The sequence below is a fragment of the Colius striatus genome, chromosome 3, assembly GCF_028858725.1.
Source record: "Colius striatus isolate bColStr4 chromosome 3, bColStr4.1.hap1, whole genome shotgun sequence".
Lineage (NCBI taxonomy): Eukaryota > Metazoa > Chordata > Aves > Coliiformes > Coliidae > Colius > Colius striatus.
The window spans coordinates 52,113,742-52,135,695 of record NC_084761.1 but is presented as its reverse complement, the minus strand read 5'-3'; the positions used below and the strand labels follow the sequence as shown (position 1 = coordinate 52,135,695).

Genomic DNA, 21,954 nt, shown 5'->3' with positions numbered 1-21,954 from the left:
TCCCATAGATTTGAAAATAAGTTTTGAACTGGGAAAATCACAGTATCCTCTTCATCTAAAAGACTTATTTCCTTGTCAGCTGCAGATTTCTGTTGATGCAATCTAAAGTCATCCTCTGGTCTGTATAGGCATTGATATGGAGATTGTGAACTTGTAGACTTGCTGTTTCCAACCATTGCCCCAGGGTTTCTTTACAACCGAAAGGTGGAAATGCCAGCGAGAAGAAACAGTCTGATTCCTAGCCAAGCTTTTAGTCCTTTCTTCCTTTAGGTTAGTTAAGCCCTCAATTTGTGGGCCTCTGGTACCATTTGGTCCCACTGGGGTGGATCCCAACCATATCTCTTAAGTAGTTCTTTCTTTGAAAGGGTGATCTTATTACAAGGAGTATTGATATTATTTGACAAGCCCTTATTATACACATTGAGCTATCTGTTCTCATCCTTTCCAGCTTTGAGGTCACTCCCCAAAAGTGCTAACAAATGTATTAGGAGCTCCTTAAAATTAGTTTAACGGGAAGAAGCAAATACACTCAATTCTGTTATTGGTTTAATGCGAATCAAGATAATATTCTCACCTTACTCCCAAAGGCCTAAAAAGGAATAATGCAGTTCTATGCTGGCATCCATAAAGATAAAAGGTGGTATAAATTCGTTATATGGAAACTACTGCAAGCTACTCCTCTTTTCTCTTTCATTTAAAATCATTTTGAAGACACTAATGCTGGGAGGAGACAGGCTTAACATCTGAGCTCTGGGAAATTTTTTCTTAGCCATGTGCTCTTCCAGAGTATTTCTGAGAACTGTGGTTTTGTTTCGGGGAGATCAAAAGCTGGAAGAACTGGTAGAAGGTTTAGAAAGACCTGTCAGGGACATAAAGTGGTTAATTTGCATTCCTGAAATTCTTGTGATGTCTGGGAGGAATCAGTGATAATTTCTTTCAGGCTGATGTTTTCATTGGACAGGACTGGGTTTGTTCAGACATAGATGTTCCTATTCAAACTTCTATTAGTGTAAACTAGATAGGTGACAGGGGCCCAGCAGTGGAGGACACTGCAACACCTTTCAAACTGCTCTCAAAAAACTCCTTGACACCATGAGCTGGCTGGTTGCATGGGTTAGGTTCTCGTTCAGAGACTAGTTACATGGTCTGATTCATCAAGTGCTAAGTCTGACAGGGCCTCAGGTAGAGAGAAAATATTAACTGTATTTTGAACAACTCATTGAGATCTCTGTAGGTATAATGTGTCCATAAGCACAAATTGTCCTCAGGAGTTGAAGACACTTGGCTTGCTTATTTGCATATTTAGGTAGATATATAACTAGATAAATAATAACTGGCAGATGCAGATAAATAAAATAGCCTTCCAAAACAGACAGAGGATTGGATTTGGCCTGCTGGTTGTTCTCATAGGCATTATGACTGCTCCTCAGGCTAGTACTTCTGTTCTCATACTTGGGCATCTGCTAAACTTTTGAGTTCCACTTCGTATTGCAACAAAAAGTATAAATTTTGTGGGGGTGGAGGAGGTATTATGATTGTTTTTCACACTTTGTTGTTGTTATTCTGAGATGAGATTTCTTTTGCTACAGCCATCTCTTTAACCTTAGTGTACAATGTCTCTGCTTAGAGAACAGATTTAGGATCACAGCTCTTCAAAACAGATACCTTTTAGATTGTAATAGATGTCCCTTGGAACTTGGAAATGGGAAATGAATTGGATTTTCCGTGTCTTGGAACCGTTGACCCATGCTTTAGATCAATGCAGGCTCTGTCCGAGTCTTCCTCTTTTCTCTTTCTAACATTTAGCATGTAGTACAGAACACCTAGCCCAGCTCGCTACTCACGTTTCTCTAGCTCTTTTCAGAGCGTGACACAAAACAGCCAGCTGTCTACCTGCTGTGAAAGGAAAAAATAATCCATTCTTAAACTAGATACAAGTAATACAGTAATGTTACTAGTTATCGTGAACAGGAAAGTGAACGAATCCCAGTTAATGTAAATGTTCTTGCTTCTTGTTATCCTCACCTGCTGAGAGACTTTTAACTTTCATCAGTGATAGGGCAAATTAAGTATTTAGCAATTTTTCCCTTTGTATTTTACATAAAGAAGCACAAAGCATATTCAGATTTTCTGGTTAATGAGAGACTACGCTGAGAGCACATAGTGTACTCTGCTGAGAAGCCCACACATCTTGCCACAGATTGTAGGCTTGTCTGTCTAAAAGGAAGAAGATTTCAGAGGATTCTTTGAAGGACTGTACTGATAAGGAGTACCTTGACATCCCTATCTTATTGTTGAAATGTATCTTATTGTTTTAGCTTTTAACCCAGTAGTCTGCAGTAGCTAAAAATGCCTCTCTGAATTACAGGGCCTTACTATCTTCTGCTGTATTTTCCTTGACAGGTTGACTGCTCAGTCTCAACTTGAGGCTGTCGAATTCCATCTTAATTTAGCTTTTTACCAAGCTTACTTTGTGTTGCAGAACCAGTAAACATTAGCATACTTTTCATAAGGCAAGTGAAAAGACTGTTGCTGTAGTTGGTTTAAAAAAAACCCAAACCTTTGCCAGACAACTTGTGACCAGGTAGTGTTCTCATCCTGACTTACTTAGGTAGGGTGAATACCACTTTTTTTTCAGTCTTTCCTAACAGAGAGTAGGAGGGTTGCTCAGTGCAAACACAGAGACCACTCGCTGTTCCTAAACACAGGGATTTAAAATAATTTGTAACCAGGAGAGACGTTGAATGAAGTTTGCCAGAAATCTAGTAGGAACCAACATAAGAGAGTCCTTGGTACTGGTCAACTAATTCAGCTTTTTAAATCAACATAGCCTAGGAGTTTCTAATCCCTCTGGTGATAGTGGTCTGCCTTCTAATTTTAGTCTCTTTCAGTTTGCAGTTACTTGCAAAGCACAATAGACCAGTGGAGAAAATCTGCATTTTAAAATAGGTTTTGAAGAACAGGGTAGGCATGAGTCATACCTGTCCCTGCAGGCCTTAAAAAAAGCTGTCGACAGTTAGCTGGGAAGAAGTGTATTTAAACTTTATTCCTGCCAATTTAAATCGCTTTATTCAAAAGCATGAATGAGGTTGTAGTGTTCCATTAAGACTGTTTTTATCAAATTTTAATGAGGAAGTATATTTATACAAGCAGCAAATGAGTTCTTCCCAGAATTTTCTCTTTAATCAACTATTCCTAAACATTGTCTATCATTTTAAAAGGGACAAGAGCAAACATTTTCAAATCTTGTCCCAAGGGAGAATTTGTCTGACAACTGGGACTCTATTTAAATAACTGCATAGAAATTTAAATGTAGGTTGATAAGCGAATGATCTGGTCAGTGCCTTGTAGCACCTTTTGTTGGAGGCAGATAGGACAATGGGGATTATTCAGATCTGGCCAGTTGTATAAGCACTGTTTTGTTCTGCATATGGAATTAAAGTAAAGGGAAGAGACCACACGGTGTACGAAGCTCTAAGCTTGCCTTGGAGGTTAAATCACAAGGAACCTAATGGTAGTCTGTGCTTCAGGTTTTTGCCAAATTTCTGATCAGAAAACTGAGACTTCTGCTAAATACCAGACTGCAGGCTGGTGCTTTAATACTCCTCCCTCCTGCTTCTCTTTCCCGCTTCCATTCAGTCTCTCCCTGTCACATCGGCAGGCCTTCGACGTGTAGCAGGATTTCTTTTTCCATTTCTGTGAGAAAGATTGGTATACATAAGCCAGTTTGGCACTGATTGAATATTAGAGATTGAATATGATAATAAAGGGAAAGTAGGCAAAAAAGAGCCCATGAGATTTGTCAGAACATCACTGGCACTGCTTTTGCAATGTTATAGCTAATAATATGCTTTGCTTTAGCAGTTGCTTTCAGCAAAAGAGAAGGAATAGGAATTGGACATACATTTGCCCAAGCTTTATTGCAGCAGCTTTAACCCCTCTTCTTGTGTACTAATTTCAAATAATAGTTTGTAATGTTTTGCATATTTCTAGAATATTAAATAGTTTAAGATGCAAAGAATAAACTTCATACAGCCATTCATATTGGTTATTAGGACTATTCCTAGATGTTCTGCTTTGTAGTATTTACTGTTTTGAACTTTTTGGCATATCAGCACCATTAGATTGACTGTGTTTCCTTCAGTAATTGGATTTGTGAAAAACTAAGAATCTCAATAACATTACAAACTTTAAAACCATGATTGCCATCTAATTTTGTGGTTACAAGTGAATGGAACAGCAAGCCAGAAATTTCTGAAATCTCTAATTTCCTCCATCCTGTCTATAAATAAAGAAATTATAAGTTTCAAACCCCAGGAATTTAGATAACTGACTTGCTGTTTATGCTACAGTGAGTGGATTGGTTTAGGGAGTGCATCAGTTGTATCACACTGAACTGTCAAGCTAACAGAAATTTGGGAAAAATTGTTAACTATGTGATGTCTGACGTTATGTAACAGTTGCAATAGACAGTTTTCCTTGAAGGTGGGGGGGGGGGGGGTGATATTAATTAAAGTATAAATATTATAGCTTGATAAAGGGAGCATAAGCTTTTACTGAACAAAGTGGTTTCCCAAAAGAAGCTTAGACACAATAGTAGACAGGTATGGCCATTTTGGGTTTTATGCTGTGGTTCTTAGGTTTCATACAGGTAGCACTGTTTGAAAATATCTCTGAAATACTGTGAAATGTGCCACCTCTTTTTATACTTTTTGCATTCTATGAGAGATCTCTGTTACAAATACCAGTTCTGGACTTGAATGTATTAGAGCTATCGATCCCCAGTCTTACCTAAATAATGCAAGATTCAGTGTAAAAAAACCTGATTAACAGTCCCTCTTGTCCAGATGAGGGACTACTAAACCTAAATTGTGGTTTCTTATAGAGGCAGGCAAGCTTTTTGTATGTTCTCTAGACTGGAAACACCTGTTTAGGGAAGAGTTTGTTTAGATGGTGCTCGTTCCGCCTATAGCCCCTTTTGACGTGAAATGGCACAGCATAAGGTTAATGATAGTGGGTTAGCAAGGCTTCAAAGCATCTGGTGTGACCCCTGCATGCCTGGCATTCCTTTCTGTTGTGGAAAGGTTTGGCATGATTCCCCTGTGGTGGGAAGAATGTATTGAGGAGAAACCAGCTCCCATCCTGGTGGCTCCCTAAGGCCTCTGGAGAGGGTAGAGTTGTCATGGCAATAAATCATGAAGGCTTGTGGAAGACGTGCAAATCTTAGCTGCTCTGCCTTAGACACGAGTTGTGGTGAGAAAAGGAAGCTGGATCAAGTAGGTATAATGTGTAATTGTTCCCTTATAACCACTGTTGTTGTTTACTGGTGGGGCAGTGTGTGTCACAGAAAAATGACCATTTGCATGTACCGGAGGAATCTCTGTCTCACCAGGTCATAGCACTGACCAGACTGACCTGCACCTTTCCCCTGGACTCACTGAGCATACTGTAGCTGAAGGCAACATGGGCAGAACTGCATCTTCCCTGTAGTGGCTAATTCCAGCTTCTCTGCAGATGTGTATGCAATACGGAGTAAAAACCTCCAAATACCCTCTTAAGTCTTTCAGTCCAAACACACACCCTCTTGTTGATGCTTGGACATTGTATAGAAAAATGTTTCCCCTGAATTCCAGGGAAGGAGAAAACATGAAAGTGGATGGAAAAGGAAAGGAGTAATAAGGTGGGACATCAATCTGTGGAGACTGATACAGAGAGTAGAGGGCAGGGGAATGGAGGACCTTTGGGCTGACGATTACAGAGAAGTAGAGATGAGGAAGGGATGGGAGAAGAGCCCAGATTTATACACAGTTGACAGAAGAAACTCCTCTCCAAAACTGAAATTCATGTGTCCTGTGCTGCTGCTGTCAGCAGACTGCCCTGAAACTTGGTGGCACGTCATGTTTTGCCTTCCTATAGTGCTGTTGTACCAAGGGTGGCATCCTGCCGTATTCCTCACTTCTAGTTCCCTGCAGTGGTGAGGCATCACACGGGGACTCAGGCTGTTCCATGCTACTGGCACACCAAACACATGATGGTGGGAAAACTTAATTCCTTTGACATTATAAAATCCTGCCAGGATGCCATGCCTAAAAAATTCTCAAGTTTGCCTTTTCAAACTTGATGCATGTGTACAAATGGGTAATGATGTATCTTAAATTACAACCTCAGAAACTGTTTTTGCCACAGAATCTGTGTCTTGTTTAGTATGCACCATGCACAGGGCGGTCTTGGTAAACAGCGTTTTAGGAGTAATAGCATCTTACGCCTGTCATTTCAAACTGCTTTGACTGCTTGATTTTGTAACCTTTATACTCTCTTTAGGTAACAAAAGTAGGAAGACAGATTTGACATTTTTAATAGTGTTTTCTTCAAATTGTTCCTAAATTCTTATGGTATAATCCATAATTCTGGAAATTCTTCTGTCTGCAGTCTAAAGGCTCACCACAAACCCCTTATCATTCTCATGTACCACAAATGAGAGAGACAAACTATTTTCTAAACAGATTTTTATAGGTTATGCCAGATAAATAAGCAGATATCTTGGTAATCAAAATTAAGCTACCTCCAAAGAAAATAAAAATGGGAAACTTAACAGAAAACAGGCAGTAGATACTCATGCTCTATTTGTATTCAGTACAAAGGACAGACGTTTTTGGAAAGCATTCCAAGTGCAAGCAGACTTCTTTTTCTGTACAAAGGTGATTTCCCAATCTGCTTATAGTTGAGTGTAAACAGTTTGACCACTGGTATTCAAAGGCAGAAATACATGTATTGCCAATTTGGAAACACTCCTGTCAGTGTAATTAAACCCAGCTCACATCTATGGTTGAAATATTGAAAAAAGGAGCTGATCCCTATTAGAGTTGTTCAGTTTATTTTGTATTGTGGTCATCATCTGTTAAGCAGCAAGGACGACTTGTGCTTTGTGCACTTAAGGCAGAATTTAAGAACAGTCTCGAGTACATGGTTTTCTGCCTCTATGGACAGGCAGAATCTGTGAAACGGCTATCATAAGAATATAAAATGGAGCCCAGGGGTGTTATTTTAGAAAGCAACTACATAAATGCCCAAAAAGAAAGGCGTGGACTGCTATCTTAGTACTGCCCCAAACCAAATGCCCTGTGCCCAAGTGGCACCTGGCTGCTGGCATAGCAGCCACTGCCCTTGGCTTCTGTGGTGTGTTAGGATATCCGGGAGAAGAGCAGGCCAAGCAAGGAATCCAGGTGAGATGCGTGGTGCCAGCTTCCTCCATGGAGCAAGCGTGGGTGACATCAGGTTGGCTGGCCCTGTGGCTTGGCAGGATGTAGCACGCAAGGTCATCTCTTACAATGGAAATTTAGGAATGTACTTCAGTCTCCGAAGCAACTGCTGCTGTGTCTCAGAAGCATGGGCCTGTTCAATGTGAACTTGAGTGATTAGCACAGCTATTATTGTGTCTATAAATAGAATTCATCTTACAATATATTAAGTTTAATGATATAATAAATAGATTACAGTTAACTTTAATAGCAGCACAATGAATGGAGATGCAGTTCTTAGGAAAATGTACTGCTGTGAATGTTTTGCAAGATGCATTACATGGAAAACCTTCTACTTCTTTTGAAAAATGAATAATGTAACAATACTGTGTAGAAACAAAACACAAAAAAGCAACTCATAATGTTCCTGTTGCAAAGAAAGCAGTCAAGTATGTGAAAGTGCAGGTTGCATGAGCAACCTTAACTCTGCTTCTTATGAATATTCAATATAAAAATGTTTATTATAATGTAATAGTCCTAGTTTTAAAACAAACCATACAAGATTTCTCTGTAGGAGACTTGCATGTGGTTACTGTCACATGGAATTAAAAAGCAACGTGAAGCCTAGTTCCACTGATATTTTTGTCTTCATTTATCTTATTCTTTAACAAGAAAAAAAAATGGCTTGGGAAGAAAATGTTTTGGTTTGCTTATTTTTTTTTTCAGTGAAATAATATACAGTTCTAATGAGACAGGCTCCCTGGAGTTTCAACATGACGTGTTTTAAGGAAGGTTGACATTATACCCCCTGCCTGTGATTCACCTTGTTGTGTTTGTTTTATGGTAAAACTTTAGTATTTAAGTGTCCATTTTCATTTGACAGAGACTTTAGTATGTTTTTCAATGCAAATAATTTATTCTGTGGTAATAATACAGCCCCCTGGGGTGGGACAAAAAAGCTTAAGCCCCAGTTCCTTGCCATTTCACCTAAGGCTATTGTTTGGCAAGCATTTCAGGGAGCTCAGAAGAGCGTGGGGAAGTTAGAAAGGAGACCAGGTTGCACCTCTTGCTATGCTGGCACAAACATCTGTGTGGCCGTGCAGTGAGGGGCGGGGGGAATGACCTGGCTGAAAAACAGACCAGCAAAAAAAAAAGAGTGTCCCTAGGTCAGTTGCCAGCTCAGATGACCACACAGCCATCCAACGAAGGCTGTGCTGGCACATCTGAGGTGACACAAGTGTAGAAATGAATGGCCAGGGGCAGCTGTGGGTGCAGAAACTGCTTTATTTTTCTTTTCAGTGGCTGTACTGGCTTAAATGCACATCAGACTGTAGCTGACAGAGTGATGCCTCTCGGTGTAAATAATAGGCTTATGCTCTCTGCATGGGACACTCAGATCACAGTTCCTCATACCTTTTTCCCGGTAGTGTAGCTGGCTCGAGAAGTTTGTACCTTGCCTGTGAATTGCTCATTTGCTTCTGCTGGCTCAGTTGTTTTTGAAGGTGGAAAATTAAACCAGTAACTGGTTCTAAGAAATCAAAACAAAATCCCAAAGGAAAAAACCTTAAAACAGTTTCTCCTCACCCCACATCAGTGAATGAATCTGGTTCATAGAGTGTTTCTACAGATGCTTGTTCCTGCAGAAATAAGGACGGGAGCCATTTGGGGAATGGAACGAGCAGGTGAGACAAGGACATCTTTAAGCTGGCGTTGCCACCAAGAAACAGCACATGGAACTGTTCCACTCATAAATGGGTGCGTGACAGCTTTGGCTCTACTCCTTTAAAATAACCTAAGCATCACAACATATGTTGCAAGTTCTGTGCCCAACTATAGGCAACCAACAAAGAGGACAGGAAATATGACCTTCAGAGGGGAGTTCTGCTCTGCTGGAGACACGGTGATGCTGTATCATATTAAGCCTGGCTTTGTAGTCTCCTTGCTGTTAAAACATAGTTTGAAGTTTATTCTAAATATCCAGCGCTGAAGTCTATTACATATACTTCATGCATAAATTATTTTCAAAGCTATTTATACAATATATTTAAAACAGTATTTTTTTAAGGCAAATGTTAAAATTGCTTATGAGCAATCTCTGCTACAGGTATATACCTTTAAGAATGGTGTTCATAATCAAAGGTCATACTATTCTAATAGAATCAGGATTTATTAATTAACATTAACCTCATTTTTCAGATACTATCTATGCCATTTTCTTCCCCACAAAAGCAAAACTTAGGGGCTATCCACAAATTTTGTTTAACTACAATACCTTAGTTTGCATGGAAATAGAGAATGATTATGTGTGGGAAATGTCAGTTTGAAAGCAGCCTTCAAAATGCTTTGCTAAGAAACATTATACCATCAGTAAAACAATGTGGTAGAACCTATCATACTTTGTAATTATGTATTCTGCATCCACTGAAGTCAGCTTTAGAAGACTCTGCAATTTATTGTAGTGCCTCTATGTGTCCCTCCTCCCGTTACAGAGTTCCTGTTGCTTTCTCAAACTTCATTCCAATCATGAAGTTCATCAATACTGCAGAAATGTGTCATTGATGGGTAAGATGCAATTGGTAATCAGTGCAAGGTTGTGTTTGACTTGTAATACAAAAGATCATAAGCTTTTCCTTCTGTGACCATGTTGAGGCAAACATGCTGGAATAGTCTCGTCTAAACCTGATGCAGGCATTATAAGTAGATTCAGTACAAGTTCCTCCATCTAAACTGCTTCCAGGGAGCCAAGTTGCCCTTGTTCTTCTGTCATACTCAGAGCATAGCAGCTGTTGGTCACAAACTGGTGCACTTCTTTTCTTCAAGTCTGTTCTGTGGCATTAATACTTATTGTATATTCTACACAAACACACCATTACACCTGCGTGGTAAGGTGCAGCATATGCTGTGCTCTTGAATTTTGCCTGTTATCCAAATATCATTTTTCCTTAATTGGTCAGTGTCCTAAAACTTTGTCTTGCCCTGCCCACAGGTAAATTTACCCATAAAATTGCTCCAGCTCAGCACCTAGGATGCCTGCTTATAAGTCTCAAATTAGTGACAGCCTTAAAGTTGTTGCCTAGCCCAAGCTGAACCAGGAGAAATGATGAGAACATGGGATTTTCAAGATCCCAATGGGTCACTTGTTTCACTTCACAATATGTTCAAAAAGAAAAAGATCTGACTTAGTAATAGCAGTGCCCTTTTGTAGAGGAAAGGCCTGCTGTAAATTAATTTGGAACATGTTTAACATTTGCTATCGTATGGGCTTTTTTTCCTCCTCTTCTGAGACTTTATACAAGTTGGATGCTAGCATCTGCCTTTCTCATTGACTGAATGGGGAACTTAGGCTCCTAAATGTAGGTGTGCTAAGCTAAGCTGTAGTTAAATGTCTAAAGCAGATGGCAGAAGTACCGCTCTGTGGGCCCAGATTCCTGCCTGAATGGGAGCATTTGGCAAATTAAATAAAGTATGTGGTCAGATGAAGAGGTCATATATGGAAGACAAAGCGCTGGCTGCCGCAGCTGCCCAAACTAGATTACCAAGCAGAAGGGAAGTGTTTAAAACCTAAGCAGGTACAAATTTGAGAAAGGGAAAAATAACTAAGTGTAACTGTCCTTCCCAGGTTGTCTTTGCTGTCTCCGAGGTAAATCTTGTGCAGCTAAGGATTTGACCCCCCTTGATTAGGGTGTTTGGTTTCCTGGGTGGAAAACAAAACACCCAGCAATTCTATTAGACAACACACAGAAATCCCTCTGAAATGTTTCTAAAGGAGTCAGCCTGCTCAACGTCTGCTAAATGTGCGGCTGCACAAAATCCCTTCTGGCACCGTCTTGAATGATGCATTTACCAATATTAATGGAGATACCAAACCATATTGCTCCACAGTTCCTCCTGCACACAGTATGCTCCTAATGCACATATGCGTATGTGAAGTGCCAATTACAGTTTTTGCATGCCATAGTTTAAGCACCAGTGTACTTGCAAACTGCTGACTGGCCATTACCACAGCCAGACCATCTTGTGGTCTCTCTCACAAACGTTTCTCCAACTAAAAAGACCAAAAATGTTGTTTCTTTGGTCTGTTGCATCGTAATCTTTGTTCTTCAGGGGATTATATAGCTCTGCGGGTGATTTCTGTAATTCATTCTAGTCTTTCATTAGAAGTAATAGACGGTCTTAATTACAGCATGCCACATGACAAACTGGTAAAGGTGCTAGAAATGTTGCCAACAGGAAAAGAATTGGATGGTGTGAATTTTTATTAATTAAGAGCTGGCAGTTCTGACGGGAAATAAAATTGGACTTGTGTCCACTGGAAACTATGTCATTTTGGTGTAGACATTTTTCTAAAGGTCATGAATTGTATGCAGTTTGTGGTTTTAAAAACTTGAACTTCAGCTTAAACAAAATAAAACCAGCCTTTGAAGCTGAATATATATAGCAAATAGAGAAAGAAACATGACAACTTTTGATTTTTCTCTTAACATTGTTTTAGAAATTATAGTCTTCCTCAGTGTTAATTTGTGATGAGCATTTGCTTTATACCACTAAGTATTCTTACAGTATATGAAGTTACTGCAATAAATATTATTGCAGATTTCAGTAGAGATGTAAACAAATGCATCACCTCTGCGCCTTGCTGTCAGGTTCTCAAAAGCATCTGAGGGGTTTGGGGTCTTACTCCTCCACAGTTGTATTTTCCAGGAAAGTGCAGAGTGAAACTGAGGGACAATTTCTTACCGTTGAGAATCACTAAACTTATCCAAGGACAGGAGAGTTCTTGAAGTCAAGGGAGAGAGAGAAAGCCCTTTCTAGAAAGGAATTTAGATGGAGAGCCTAACAGTAGGTGTCCTCAGACTCTGGTGGAGCATGTTCCTCTCCATAGACCATGGAGAGCCCAGGCTGTGGTTAGGCATTTTGGGGAAGAGCAGACACCCAACTAGAGTAGTCTTGCAACTACCCAGAGAATATCAAACTTAATTTGAGGTCGAGAGGTTGATTCTGTGTTTGTTGAGAATCAAAAGTGGTACCGCTATAGAGGAAAATACTAAATAAGTGAGAGCCAGAGCCATATCCATACGCAGTTTTTGTCTCTAAGAAAGGCAGACTGCTAGATAAAAGACAGTCAAATGTCAAAATCTGTCTGTGGTATTTGTGTCTAAAATTAGGGAAAACCCCAAACCTTTTATGCAGAATAAATACTTGGTATACAAAGTTTTTTACTACTAGGAAATGATTGTTGAGGTTACTACATGGGTCCTCACTGAGGCAAGGAGATTAGCAGTTAAGTTGGTGGGTTTTTACGGTGAGAGAATATCTGCCAATCATTATCAAAAGAGAAGGCAATGGCAGCACTCAAAAAAAAGAGGAAAATAGTAATTTCTAATTGTTATTCAACTCATTGACTGCTAGCTCTGAAGCACATTTTGTTCAAAACATAAATCTAGTTATGCTGTGAGGTTATAGTTGCCTTTGGGCTGGGGGAGAGGCTGATCCCTGGGGACTTCCTGCCAGTGCCTGCTGTGATGCTAGAGGAAGAGTAGCCATTGTCCCCCCTCTGCACTGAGTGCACTCAGGCCTGGAGAAGGGGCAGAGATAGCTGTGAACATTACAGGGCATTATGCATGCACGTATATATATGAAGTACTTCTAAATCCCCACAGGGATAATGTTTGAATTCTTTCTTTCTCTGATGATTTGGGTGTTATTAATTTGCTTCCTGTGATAATTTAATGTGTATATGCAGCCTATGTTGTGGGGTTTTTTTTCCCCTTCCCTTTTGCATGTGATGTGCTAGAAAAGGAAGACAGTAATAGTCTCCCGGGATATGTACAGCTCTGTTCATATCTGAGGTATGAAGTCAACTCAAGACCATTTTGTTCTCATAAAATATACAGTACTGCAGTTTAATGGATAATGGCATAAATGCCAAGATTTGATGAGCAGAACCATTTTCACTGGGAGACGAAAAAGACTGTGAGGACTCAGTGTTGGATGGGAGAGACATAAAACCATAGAGAAGCAGGATTGTGTGTGCTATGGGGGTAGTGATTTTGCCTTATCTGGGTGTGCTAACACCTGGCACACAGCAATTTTGAAATAACATAAGTACATATGAGGAGTCTTTTTTAAGTACTAATGGAGAAGCAAATGGGTTTTACAGAAAGTAATCCCACTCCTTTAAATATGGAGTTTTGGTTTTGGGGTTTGTTTTTTCCTTTTTGTTTTTTTTTTAACTTCTTTGGGTGATAAAGATGGTTTCCTCTCAGGTCAACAGGAACCAACCGTTTGCTTCTGTCTAAGTGCATTGGTTTGGAGGGCTGCTGAGCAGTTCCCACAGCACCTGGGGAAAATTGTAGGGGAATGTTGCAGCTTCAGATCATGTTCTGGGTATGCGCTGCTCTATTCTGGACTTGGTCAGAAAACTTTGAGTCGGGGGGGAAATAAACAAGGAAAAATTGTAGAAGCTAGAGTCTTTTAGTTGAGTTGTCTGTTTAGAAACTAGGGGGAAGAAATAAAACCAAAAGCTGCCTAGCTGCCGTGCCGGTTGCAGGTATGCAGGTACCTGTCTGAGAGCTCAACCATATGTCAGGAACTTCAGTGCCCTTGAATCGAACCGTAAGGATGAATTGAACAGATTTTGTTGATGGTGCACAGAGTAGGAAACGACTGAGAAAAGAGCATTCTTTAGCAGGTAATTACCTAGGGCTTTCCTTAAGCTTTCACTGAAATACAGGTGAGAATCCTTTGTAGCATGTGCAGACCCCGCTAAGATGGCACGGCGCTGCCGGAGGGAGGGCTGTCATTTGCCGGGGAGGGGAGCGAGCGTGCGCTCAGGTCGCCCCAGGTGCAGGGAAGGCTGCCTGCGTTCTGGGGAAACCCTCGACCTGCTCCTGCGTTTTTACAGCTTTGCCGCTGCTGTGCCGGGAATTAGTATTTTACTGAGTATTGCATAATTGTTGGATTCGGGTCTTCCAACTCCTAAATCTTCAAACACCGTTTATTCTATTGTTTAGCCAATAGAGGGTATTTCAACATTTTTTTTTTTCCGTGGCAAAACTGTACTGTATTTCAAATTATTCTAAAATTAACCGCACTTTTGAAGGACTAATTTGCGTCTGTCCAGGGCGTGCAATCACGCACGAGTCCAGCCACGCTCGCCGAGGGCGACGGTATAATTATAATTAGTGGGAATGAGCTTGTTTTGCTCCCGCTTGGAAAACGGTGAAGCGTGCGGCGCTGGGGGAACAGAGCGCGGGTTGGGGGGCAGGCCCGAGGCGCGCTGGGGAAAATAGATTAAAAAAACCAAAGAGGTGGCGGTGGGAATAACCCCAACCCACGCAGCGCTCTCCCCGCTCCCCCCGTCCTTTTGGCGGGCGGGGGCGGCTTCCCGCCGCCGGGCGCGCGGGCTCCCTGACGGCCGCGCAGCCCGCAGTGCCGCGCCGCCGCTGCGGAGGCGGGCGGGGAGGGAGGGACGGGGCGGGCGCGGGGGGAGGCGGGGGGCGGGCGCAGGGAGGGAGGGAAGCCGGCGGGCGGGCAGGGGCAGCCGGGCTCCGCACGGCGCAGGCAGGGCAGGGCCGAGCCGGGCCGCGCCGCCGCCGTTGCCGCTGCCCGCCGTGCCCGAGCATGTCGGCGCGGGAGGCGGTGACCTACCTGCCGGAGAAGGGGCTGTACTGCCAGCGCCTGCCCGGCCGCCGGGCCCGTGGCGCCCCGCAGCCGCGCAAGGGGAAGCGCGCCGACACCATGGGGTTCTACGGCACCCTCAAGATGATCTTCTACAAAGTGAGTGGCCGCCGCCACCCCGCCTCAGCTGCGCGGTCGCGGAAGGGAGGGGAGGGAAGGGACGGGCCGGGGGGGCGCGGGTGTTCCGCGGGCGCGCGGCGGGGCCGCAGCTGCAGTGCGCGGCCGGGGAGCCCCGCCAGCGCGCGGCGGCGGGCGGGCGGCGATGCGCAGTACAGTTTGCTGCCCTGGTCCCTTCTTTGAAAATATGCTGCAACCTCAATTATATCGATAAATACGCGCCGTCTGAGGGAGTTGTGTTTTCCTAGCGACAGATTAAATATTTACGGGGATGTTTGCTCGGCGGTTTCTGTTTTTCGGTTGCACAGGTACCTCGGTGATGCCTAAATCTTATCTGTAGATTTCTCTGCTGTAGAGAAAGTTTTATCTTCTTCCTATAGTAAACGACATTTTTGACCGTGTATTTACTTAGTATCTTCTGAGATGCTGAAAGTCTGCCTGTGTGGTGGACCCCATGAGAAAGTTACCTAAAATACCTGAGCCGGGGGAAAAAAACCCCTGCAACTGAAATAAATGTGTGAAATCATTATTAGGCAACAGAATAGAGAGCCGCATATTGTTTTTCTCTGCTAACGCAAAAGAGTAAATCACTCTAGCTGCCTATTCTACTGCAGGCTTCGTACTTCTTATTTTTAAGGTGTGCTTTTGGAAAACTGCATCTCTGTCTTCCAAGAAGCAGGAAAAGGATATGATGATGATGATAGTCTCTCAGAAGGGCAAGCTGGAAATAAAAATTTTCCTTGAGGAAGAAGAATCCTTTCTGAAAAGTCTGTCATCAAATACTGAAATTTACGTTCAAACATTTATGCTTCCAGTAATTTTCATAGCTAGCTCGTCTAGCACAGCGATAAAAGATGGTATCCATTATTTTTCAGTGATGCTTACAACTGGTTTTCTTGGGTGAAGTGCAGGGGGTTGCTTTTCCCCGGGATGTAGGGAAGCAGCGAGGGAGAGGCTGGTGGTTTGGTTGCGCTCTGGGTGGTTCTGGCTGAATGCTTGTCTGGTGAAATGCTGTGGAACGTCCCATGTGAGGCATGGGCAGGAAAACACAGCTACGAGGCAAGCTCTTCTGGTTGTGTCGTAGCTGTAGCTGCAAAAACAAGACTAGTAAACCTTCCTTTTGTAATCACTAATGAAGCAAAGCACAAGACCTTCAGTGACTGTTTTTAGGGAAAGCCGTAAAGATATTTTTAAAGGGGGGGGGAATCACAACAAAAAGTATATGGACTATAAGCTTCAGAGAATCACGTTGGGGTGGGTTTTTTGTGTGTGTGTGTAGGTAGACTGATACAGTAAATGGTTAAATAATTATGTTGTAATTAACACAAAAAAATTGTCAAATCAGTCAGGTAAGAAAGATGCCAACTTTTAAACTGTATCTAAAATGTGGAATTTTGAAAAAAGGAGCAAATGGTCAAGCTAAAGTCTGATTTGTAATATGAGTAGTTTATGTATTTTGCAGCTCACAGTTGCAAACATCAGTAAACATTCTTCTGCTGGCTAAAGTGTTTTGATGTATCACATCTTAAAAAAAGAAAGCCAACAAAAAGCTCAGAAATTGCATTTGGCATACATTTGTCTCATTGAGTCCAAAAGCCTGTGGTTAAAGATTACCCAAGTATGCAGAAAGTAATCTTTATTTGTCTGACTGGATAAATATGGCTTTCACTGGTTTCCATCTCTTTGGAAATTTTTGCAGACTGGCTTCTCCTTTTAGCAGCTGCCCTGCTCATTATTTGGTTTTGATCATATCTAATTGTGGGTGACATCCAAGACCGAGGTTTAGTGTTTTTCATCCTTATCCTCCTTGTAAAAGTGTCAGTTAATCTGACAGTTTTACAAATGTTTTTCAGTGTACAACTTCAAAATTAAACAGTAGACAAAAGAAAAAATACATTTTAATTCATTTTTCTTTAGGTCCTCAAATGAGTATTTGATTTATTATGCAGATAGGCTGCCTAAAATTTAACCATTTCCATGAGAGACCTGCCAAAGAACCTTAACACAAAGAATGAAAAGACTTTGTTTAGTTCTTTCCCTCCCCTCAGGAGAATAGAGGGAGAACAATTTAGTATACAAACCGACCCAGAGGTCTGTGCACTTTTTTACATTTGAAATTTGAAAATTAAAGGAATGTCATTCCAATAGATTTTTTTGATCCTAAAACAGCAGTAAAATGTACATGCATCGTATAAAAAGTCTGTAGAATATTATTGAAACTGGAGACTGTAATGTTGTTTTAAATCATCTTGTGCACGTCAACTTTAAAAATGGATTTATTTTACAGAAGTACGTTTAAGTAAATCTGATCACATAACTAAATCCGTGTTGTTACTCTTTTCCCTCGCCTTGCAGATGAAGAGAAAGTTGGACCATGGCTCCGAGGTCCGTTCTTTCTCTCTGGGAAAGAAACCCTGCAAAGTCTCAGAATACACAAGGTAATTAAATGCAGTGATAGATCACTGGGTCCTGATTCTTGCATATATACCATCTTTCCAATTGCTAAGCATTGATTCACGGTTCCTCGTAAGGTTAAAGTGAAGAAGGAAACACTGTAAAGCAAAAAAGGGATGGTATCAGCATTCGTAAATTGCTTGGCTAATTTAAATTACAGGAACCGAAGATGAGTTTGGATGAAGTAGCCAGACTTGCATTTCTTAGGCTGAGGTTTGTGTTTCATTCCAAGTATAGCATGCCCATTTACTTAGAGCCTTTTGAGGGCTGAAGCATTCCTGGGAATAAAATCAATCAGATTTTTAAAAAGGGACGTAATGATAAACCCGAAGACTGTTACAAACTGTGATCAAATGTATCACTTTGCTATGGTAACAAGAATGAGAGAATGGAAATTTATGTAGGCAGAGCAGACCATCTGATCTTAACAGGAACACACACATACTTGTTCTCCATAATATGAAAGTATAACAGGTTCTAGTCTGCTTCCTTACTACTCCTGAACTGCACCAGATCACATGAATAACTGCTGCTGTTACAGTCAGGTGATTTGTGGGGTAAAGCACTGCTAAACATGAGAAGCAGTGCTAGAGTAGGGCCCTGGATGCATGCCTTGCAACTGCAGTTCTTACGTGTAGTTGCCATAACAATTGTGTTCAGATGTCACACTGCTTCCCATCTTGTTCAAATTTGCACCATTTTACGGGTTTTTTTCCCTGTAATAAGCATTAGCCCTCCCACAAGCACTGCACTTGCCTCCCAAAACTGTCTGGGGATGTTATTTCTTTGGAACACGCTGTAGTACTGTTCAGTCACTGATGGATCTTTCAGAAGTAATTTATATTTTATTTCTCTTCCTTGAAGGGTTTATCAAGCGATGAATGAAAAGTTAGGACAGTGTTGGGGAAACAGCTTGCAGGGTTGCTTTTCAAGCTGTGTAAAAACTGCAGTAGAGATAAAGAGGGGATGTCTTGTTGCTGAGAAGTGCATTGCAGCTTCCACATCCCCCTCAAAACTGAAGTTAGTAGCTTCTCTGGGCTTCTGAATCAGTCTAATGGAAGAGCACTCCAGTTGGCCGCTGGTTCTTTAGACATATACTGTTCTCTGCACTCCTATAAAACAGTTCAGCAATAGAGAAAATACAGTTTTTGTCAAGTTTATCTGCAGATTGAGAGAAACTGCTGGTCTTGCTCAGCTTCCACAGAAATGTGGCTGGTTGTTTCAGAGGAATGAAAACATACAGAAAAAGTAATGCACAAGCAAAACTCATGGTTTAATCTTGGGTCAAAGGAAAGAGGGGTTTAGATCCTGTTTTGAATAACTGTGTTTGACTGAGAACCAGTTTACAGCAGAAGAAATTAAAGTGTAACTGTGCTACTGGGGCAAGTTCAAGGCTGTGTATTGCTTGAATCCAATATAAGCCAATTTTAAGAGCCTTATTGTAGACCTTAAATGATAGGCCTTCTGCTGGGTCTCTCTACAGGTGATGAGAATGAGTAAGCTGTAAAACCAGATTTTATTTGAAAAATGCTTCCAATTGACATTGCTTAGATTTTGAGTCATCATTGGCCTAAAGGAATCCTTAAAGAGTGTCTGATCCTCTGTCTCTTAAACTGTTTGATTATGTTTTATTTAAATCATACTTAGGCCGACGATGCAGTTCTCGTGCCTGCTTGTTTCCATTTTGCATAGGAACAGACACTCTTTAAAACTGACAGGCCTGATGAACTTTCCTTGAATAAACAGGTAAAGCCAATAAACAAATGTCTGTCATTAAGAGGATCCTTCATATGTGAAACAGTATTTTGATATCAGCTTCTTGTTTCTGTTATTACTCAGTAAAATTAACAGTTAAAAATAAGCCTGTTCAAACCAATCTTTACTTCTCTTTACCAGTTTAGGTAGATGTGAGGACATGCTATGATGATCCTTCAGAACAAGAAAGACTAGAGTGAAATATTTGTAGATTATGATGAGATAAATATTAAGATGAACTTGCCTTGCATCATTTGAAGCTATTCCTGTAGCCACTGAGAAGTCAGTGAAACCACAAAGCTCATACCTTCTGAAAAGACAGATTTATCTCACACAAAAGCAGAGGGTTTTCTGGAGTCCCACGCTGTATTTAAAATTGTCATGCTTGTGCAAACACTACTGGAGTTCCAAATTTCCTGCTAGGGAAAACAACTTTGATATTCTGTGAATGAAGTACTTTACATTATGTTAAAAAAAAAAAAAAAAAAGAAAACCCAGTCAGCTCTATTTCTTTAGAATTCTACAATAGCAGCTTAATCCCAGCTCTTTTAAGAGCTCCATCCCATATGAATGAGCTGGTTTTTAACATGTTAGAGTGAAAATATCAAACTGCAATTCAGAGAGCACCTTTGGCTCCTTTTCTCTCTTTGCCTCATCCCCCCCTCTCCGCCTCATCTCCCCGTCCCCTTTAATTCCTGTGTCATTCCATCAACACACAAACTTTAAAAGATTGCATAGAGTATTTTAAAGCCCAGCTCCAAACCACTAGGCCAGTAGAAATGCTGGATGTTAGTAGCTCTTTGTCAACAAAATATATTACGAGCTAAAAATAGATGCCTTTTTTTTTTTGGTGTGGTGATGAAGCAGCACTAGTACATTTCGCATACAGGTGAGACAGAGCTCTGGCTTCCTGCAGCACCAGTCAGAAAGCACAAATGCAGCCCAGAAGGAAAGAAATACTCTGGCAAGCAAAGGAGTATTAAACCTGCATCTTTATAGACAAACTTGTTGGCCAGTTAAGAGAGTGGTAATTTTTCAGCCTCGAAAGGTGATCCCCTTAGCTGGAGGAGTAGTACTATAGTGGTAGAAACAGGTGGATTTATGAAAGTGAGGGAACTGACCTCCTTGAGTGACCAGCAGAATATTTTTTCATGTTTCGGCATTTGCATGCAGTTAAAGGTTTTAAATAATAGTTGCAAGTTTTGTACTAAATTTCTTGTTCTGGATATCTTGTTCTGCTATAGAATTCAACATTTTCCCTAATGTTTTACATGTGACTGTTGCCTTTTTATTTGTATCATAGTACTACAGGGCTGGTGCCATGCTCTGCCACACCTACTACTTTTGGGGACCTGAGGGCAGCCAATGGCCAGGGGCAGCAACGTCGCCGCATTACATCTGTGCAGCCACCGACAGGCCTTCAGGAATGGCTGAAAATGTTTCAGGTAACCAGTGCTTAGAGAAATAAACACTTGAAGCAGTTTGCCTCCATGATTTAAGTATAAGGCTGCTGCAGTCCTCCTTAGACATATCCCAGAATGTCTCTGTCCTTGGTTTTGTGTACTGTTGCAAAAAGAAGTGGGCATCAACTTTAAAGGAATTGCTCTTCCCTGTTTCAGCTGGTTACTATAGAGATTCACAGAAAATAACTACTTTCTCGGGTGTCTTCATAAAATAACCCTTCCTGTTTGAGGCTTTCACGTTTTCTGCAAAGTCTGTCCAATCTCTAACAGCTGCTTCTGTGGCCTCAAGCCAACTTGAGAAACTTTTGCTTGGAGACTAGTAAGCTTTAGTGCATGATTTTCTTCAGAGCAGGTATAGCACTAAATTCGTCCTAAGCCTGGTGTCTTCTGAAAATAGAACAAAAAATTTAGCAAAAAGAGATGAGAAGGGAACTCAGTGTGTATTTTTACTGATCTTTGTGTACTGAACATGATGTCAGCCAATGCATGTGTACACAATCGAAGGGAGATGGCAAAGAGGTGTTTTTGTTAACTTTCCAACAGCCTTCAGCAACACCTAAAACTTAAGCTGACAAAATAAAAGCTGTGGAGGACAGTATGATGGAGCATATAGATTCATGCAACCACAGTTTGGGGCTGCTCCTGTTCCATAACCTGTACTGTGAAGATCCCTTTTACTGTACAGTTTTACTCAGCGTTTTTAAGAAGCAGGGATTAGTCCTAGTCATTGATTTGAAAAAGGAAATGTTATGTCATCCTATCTTGATTAATAAACTGATACTTCTAAATACATTTTCAAAAGGCACAACTAACTAATACAGGTATTGTTTCAATTAATATAACAGGCAAAGATAGAAGAGCAATACTATAGGTACAGTAGAGAGCATACAATTTCTCAGGCAGAAGCATGCTTTTGCCTTGGTTCATGCTGCCACGTAATACCATTGATCTCAAACCACTGTCAGTTCTGAACATTAAAATAATAACGTAGAACTCCTTCCCTCTTTATTTGTATATGTTTATAGCGCTTAGTACGCTTAAAACAGTGGAAGTTTGAAACTAGGATATTCTTGTATGCATCATTCACTTTCTTAAAAAATTTGCATGTCATTATTACAGTGTATCCAGTGCATCTTTTTGAGATTGTTTGTAGAAATATGTCTCCTTAACCCCTGACAATTGTATTTGAATGGTACTTTGTATATATGATAATGTGATACTAGACTGTATTTTAACATGCTGTAATG

General features: G+C 41.0%; 1 protein-coding gene across 5 annotated transcripts in view; it reads left to right on the top strand.

Annotated features, from left to right (window-relative positions):
* Positions 1-21,954, top strand: part of FBXW7 (F-box and WD repeat domain containing 7) — a 185,331-nt gene that overhangs the window by 137,360 nt on the left and 26,017 nt on the right. For 3 of the 5 annotated variants that reach the window (XM_061992973.1, XM_061992975.1, XM_061992974.1), the window contains exons 3-4: positions 17,391-17,473; positions 20,548-20,689. In XM_061992973.1, the coding sequence (XP_061848957.1) occupies positions 17,391-17,473; positions 20,548-20,689 (225 nt within the window). Of the gene's footprint in view, positions 1-14,858; positions 15,018-17,390; positions 17,474-20,547; positions 20,690-21,954 lie in introns of those variants that run through there. The other 2 variants (XM_061992976.1, XM_061992978.1) reach the window with 2 other exon arrangements.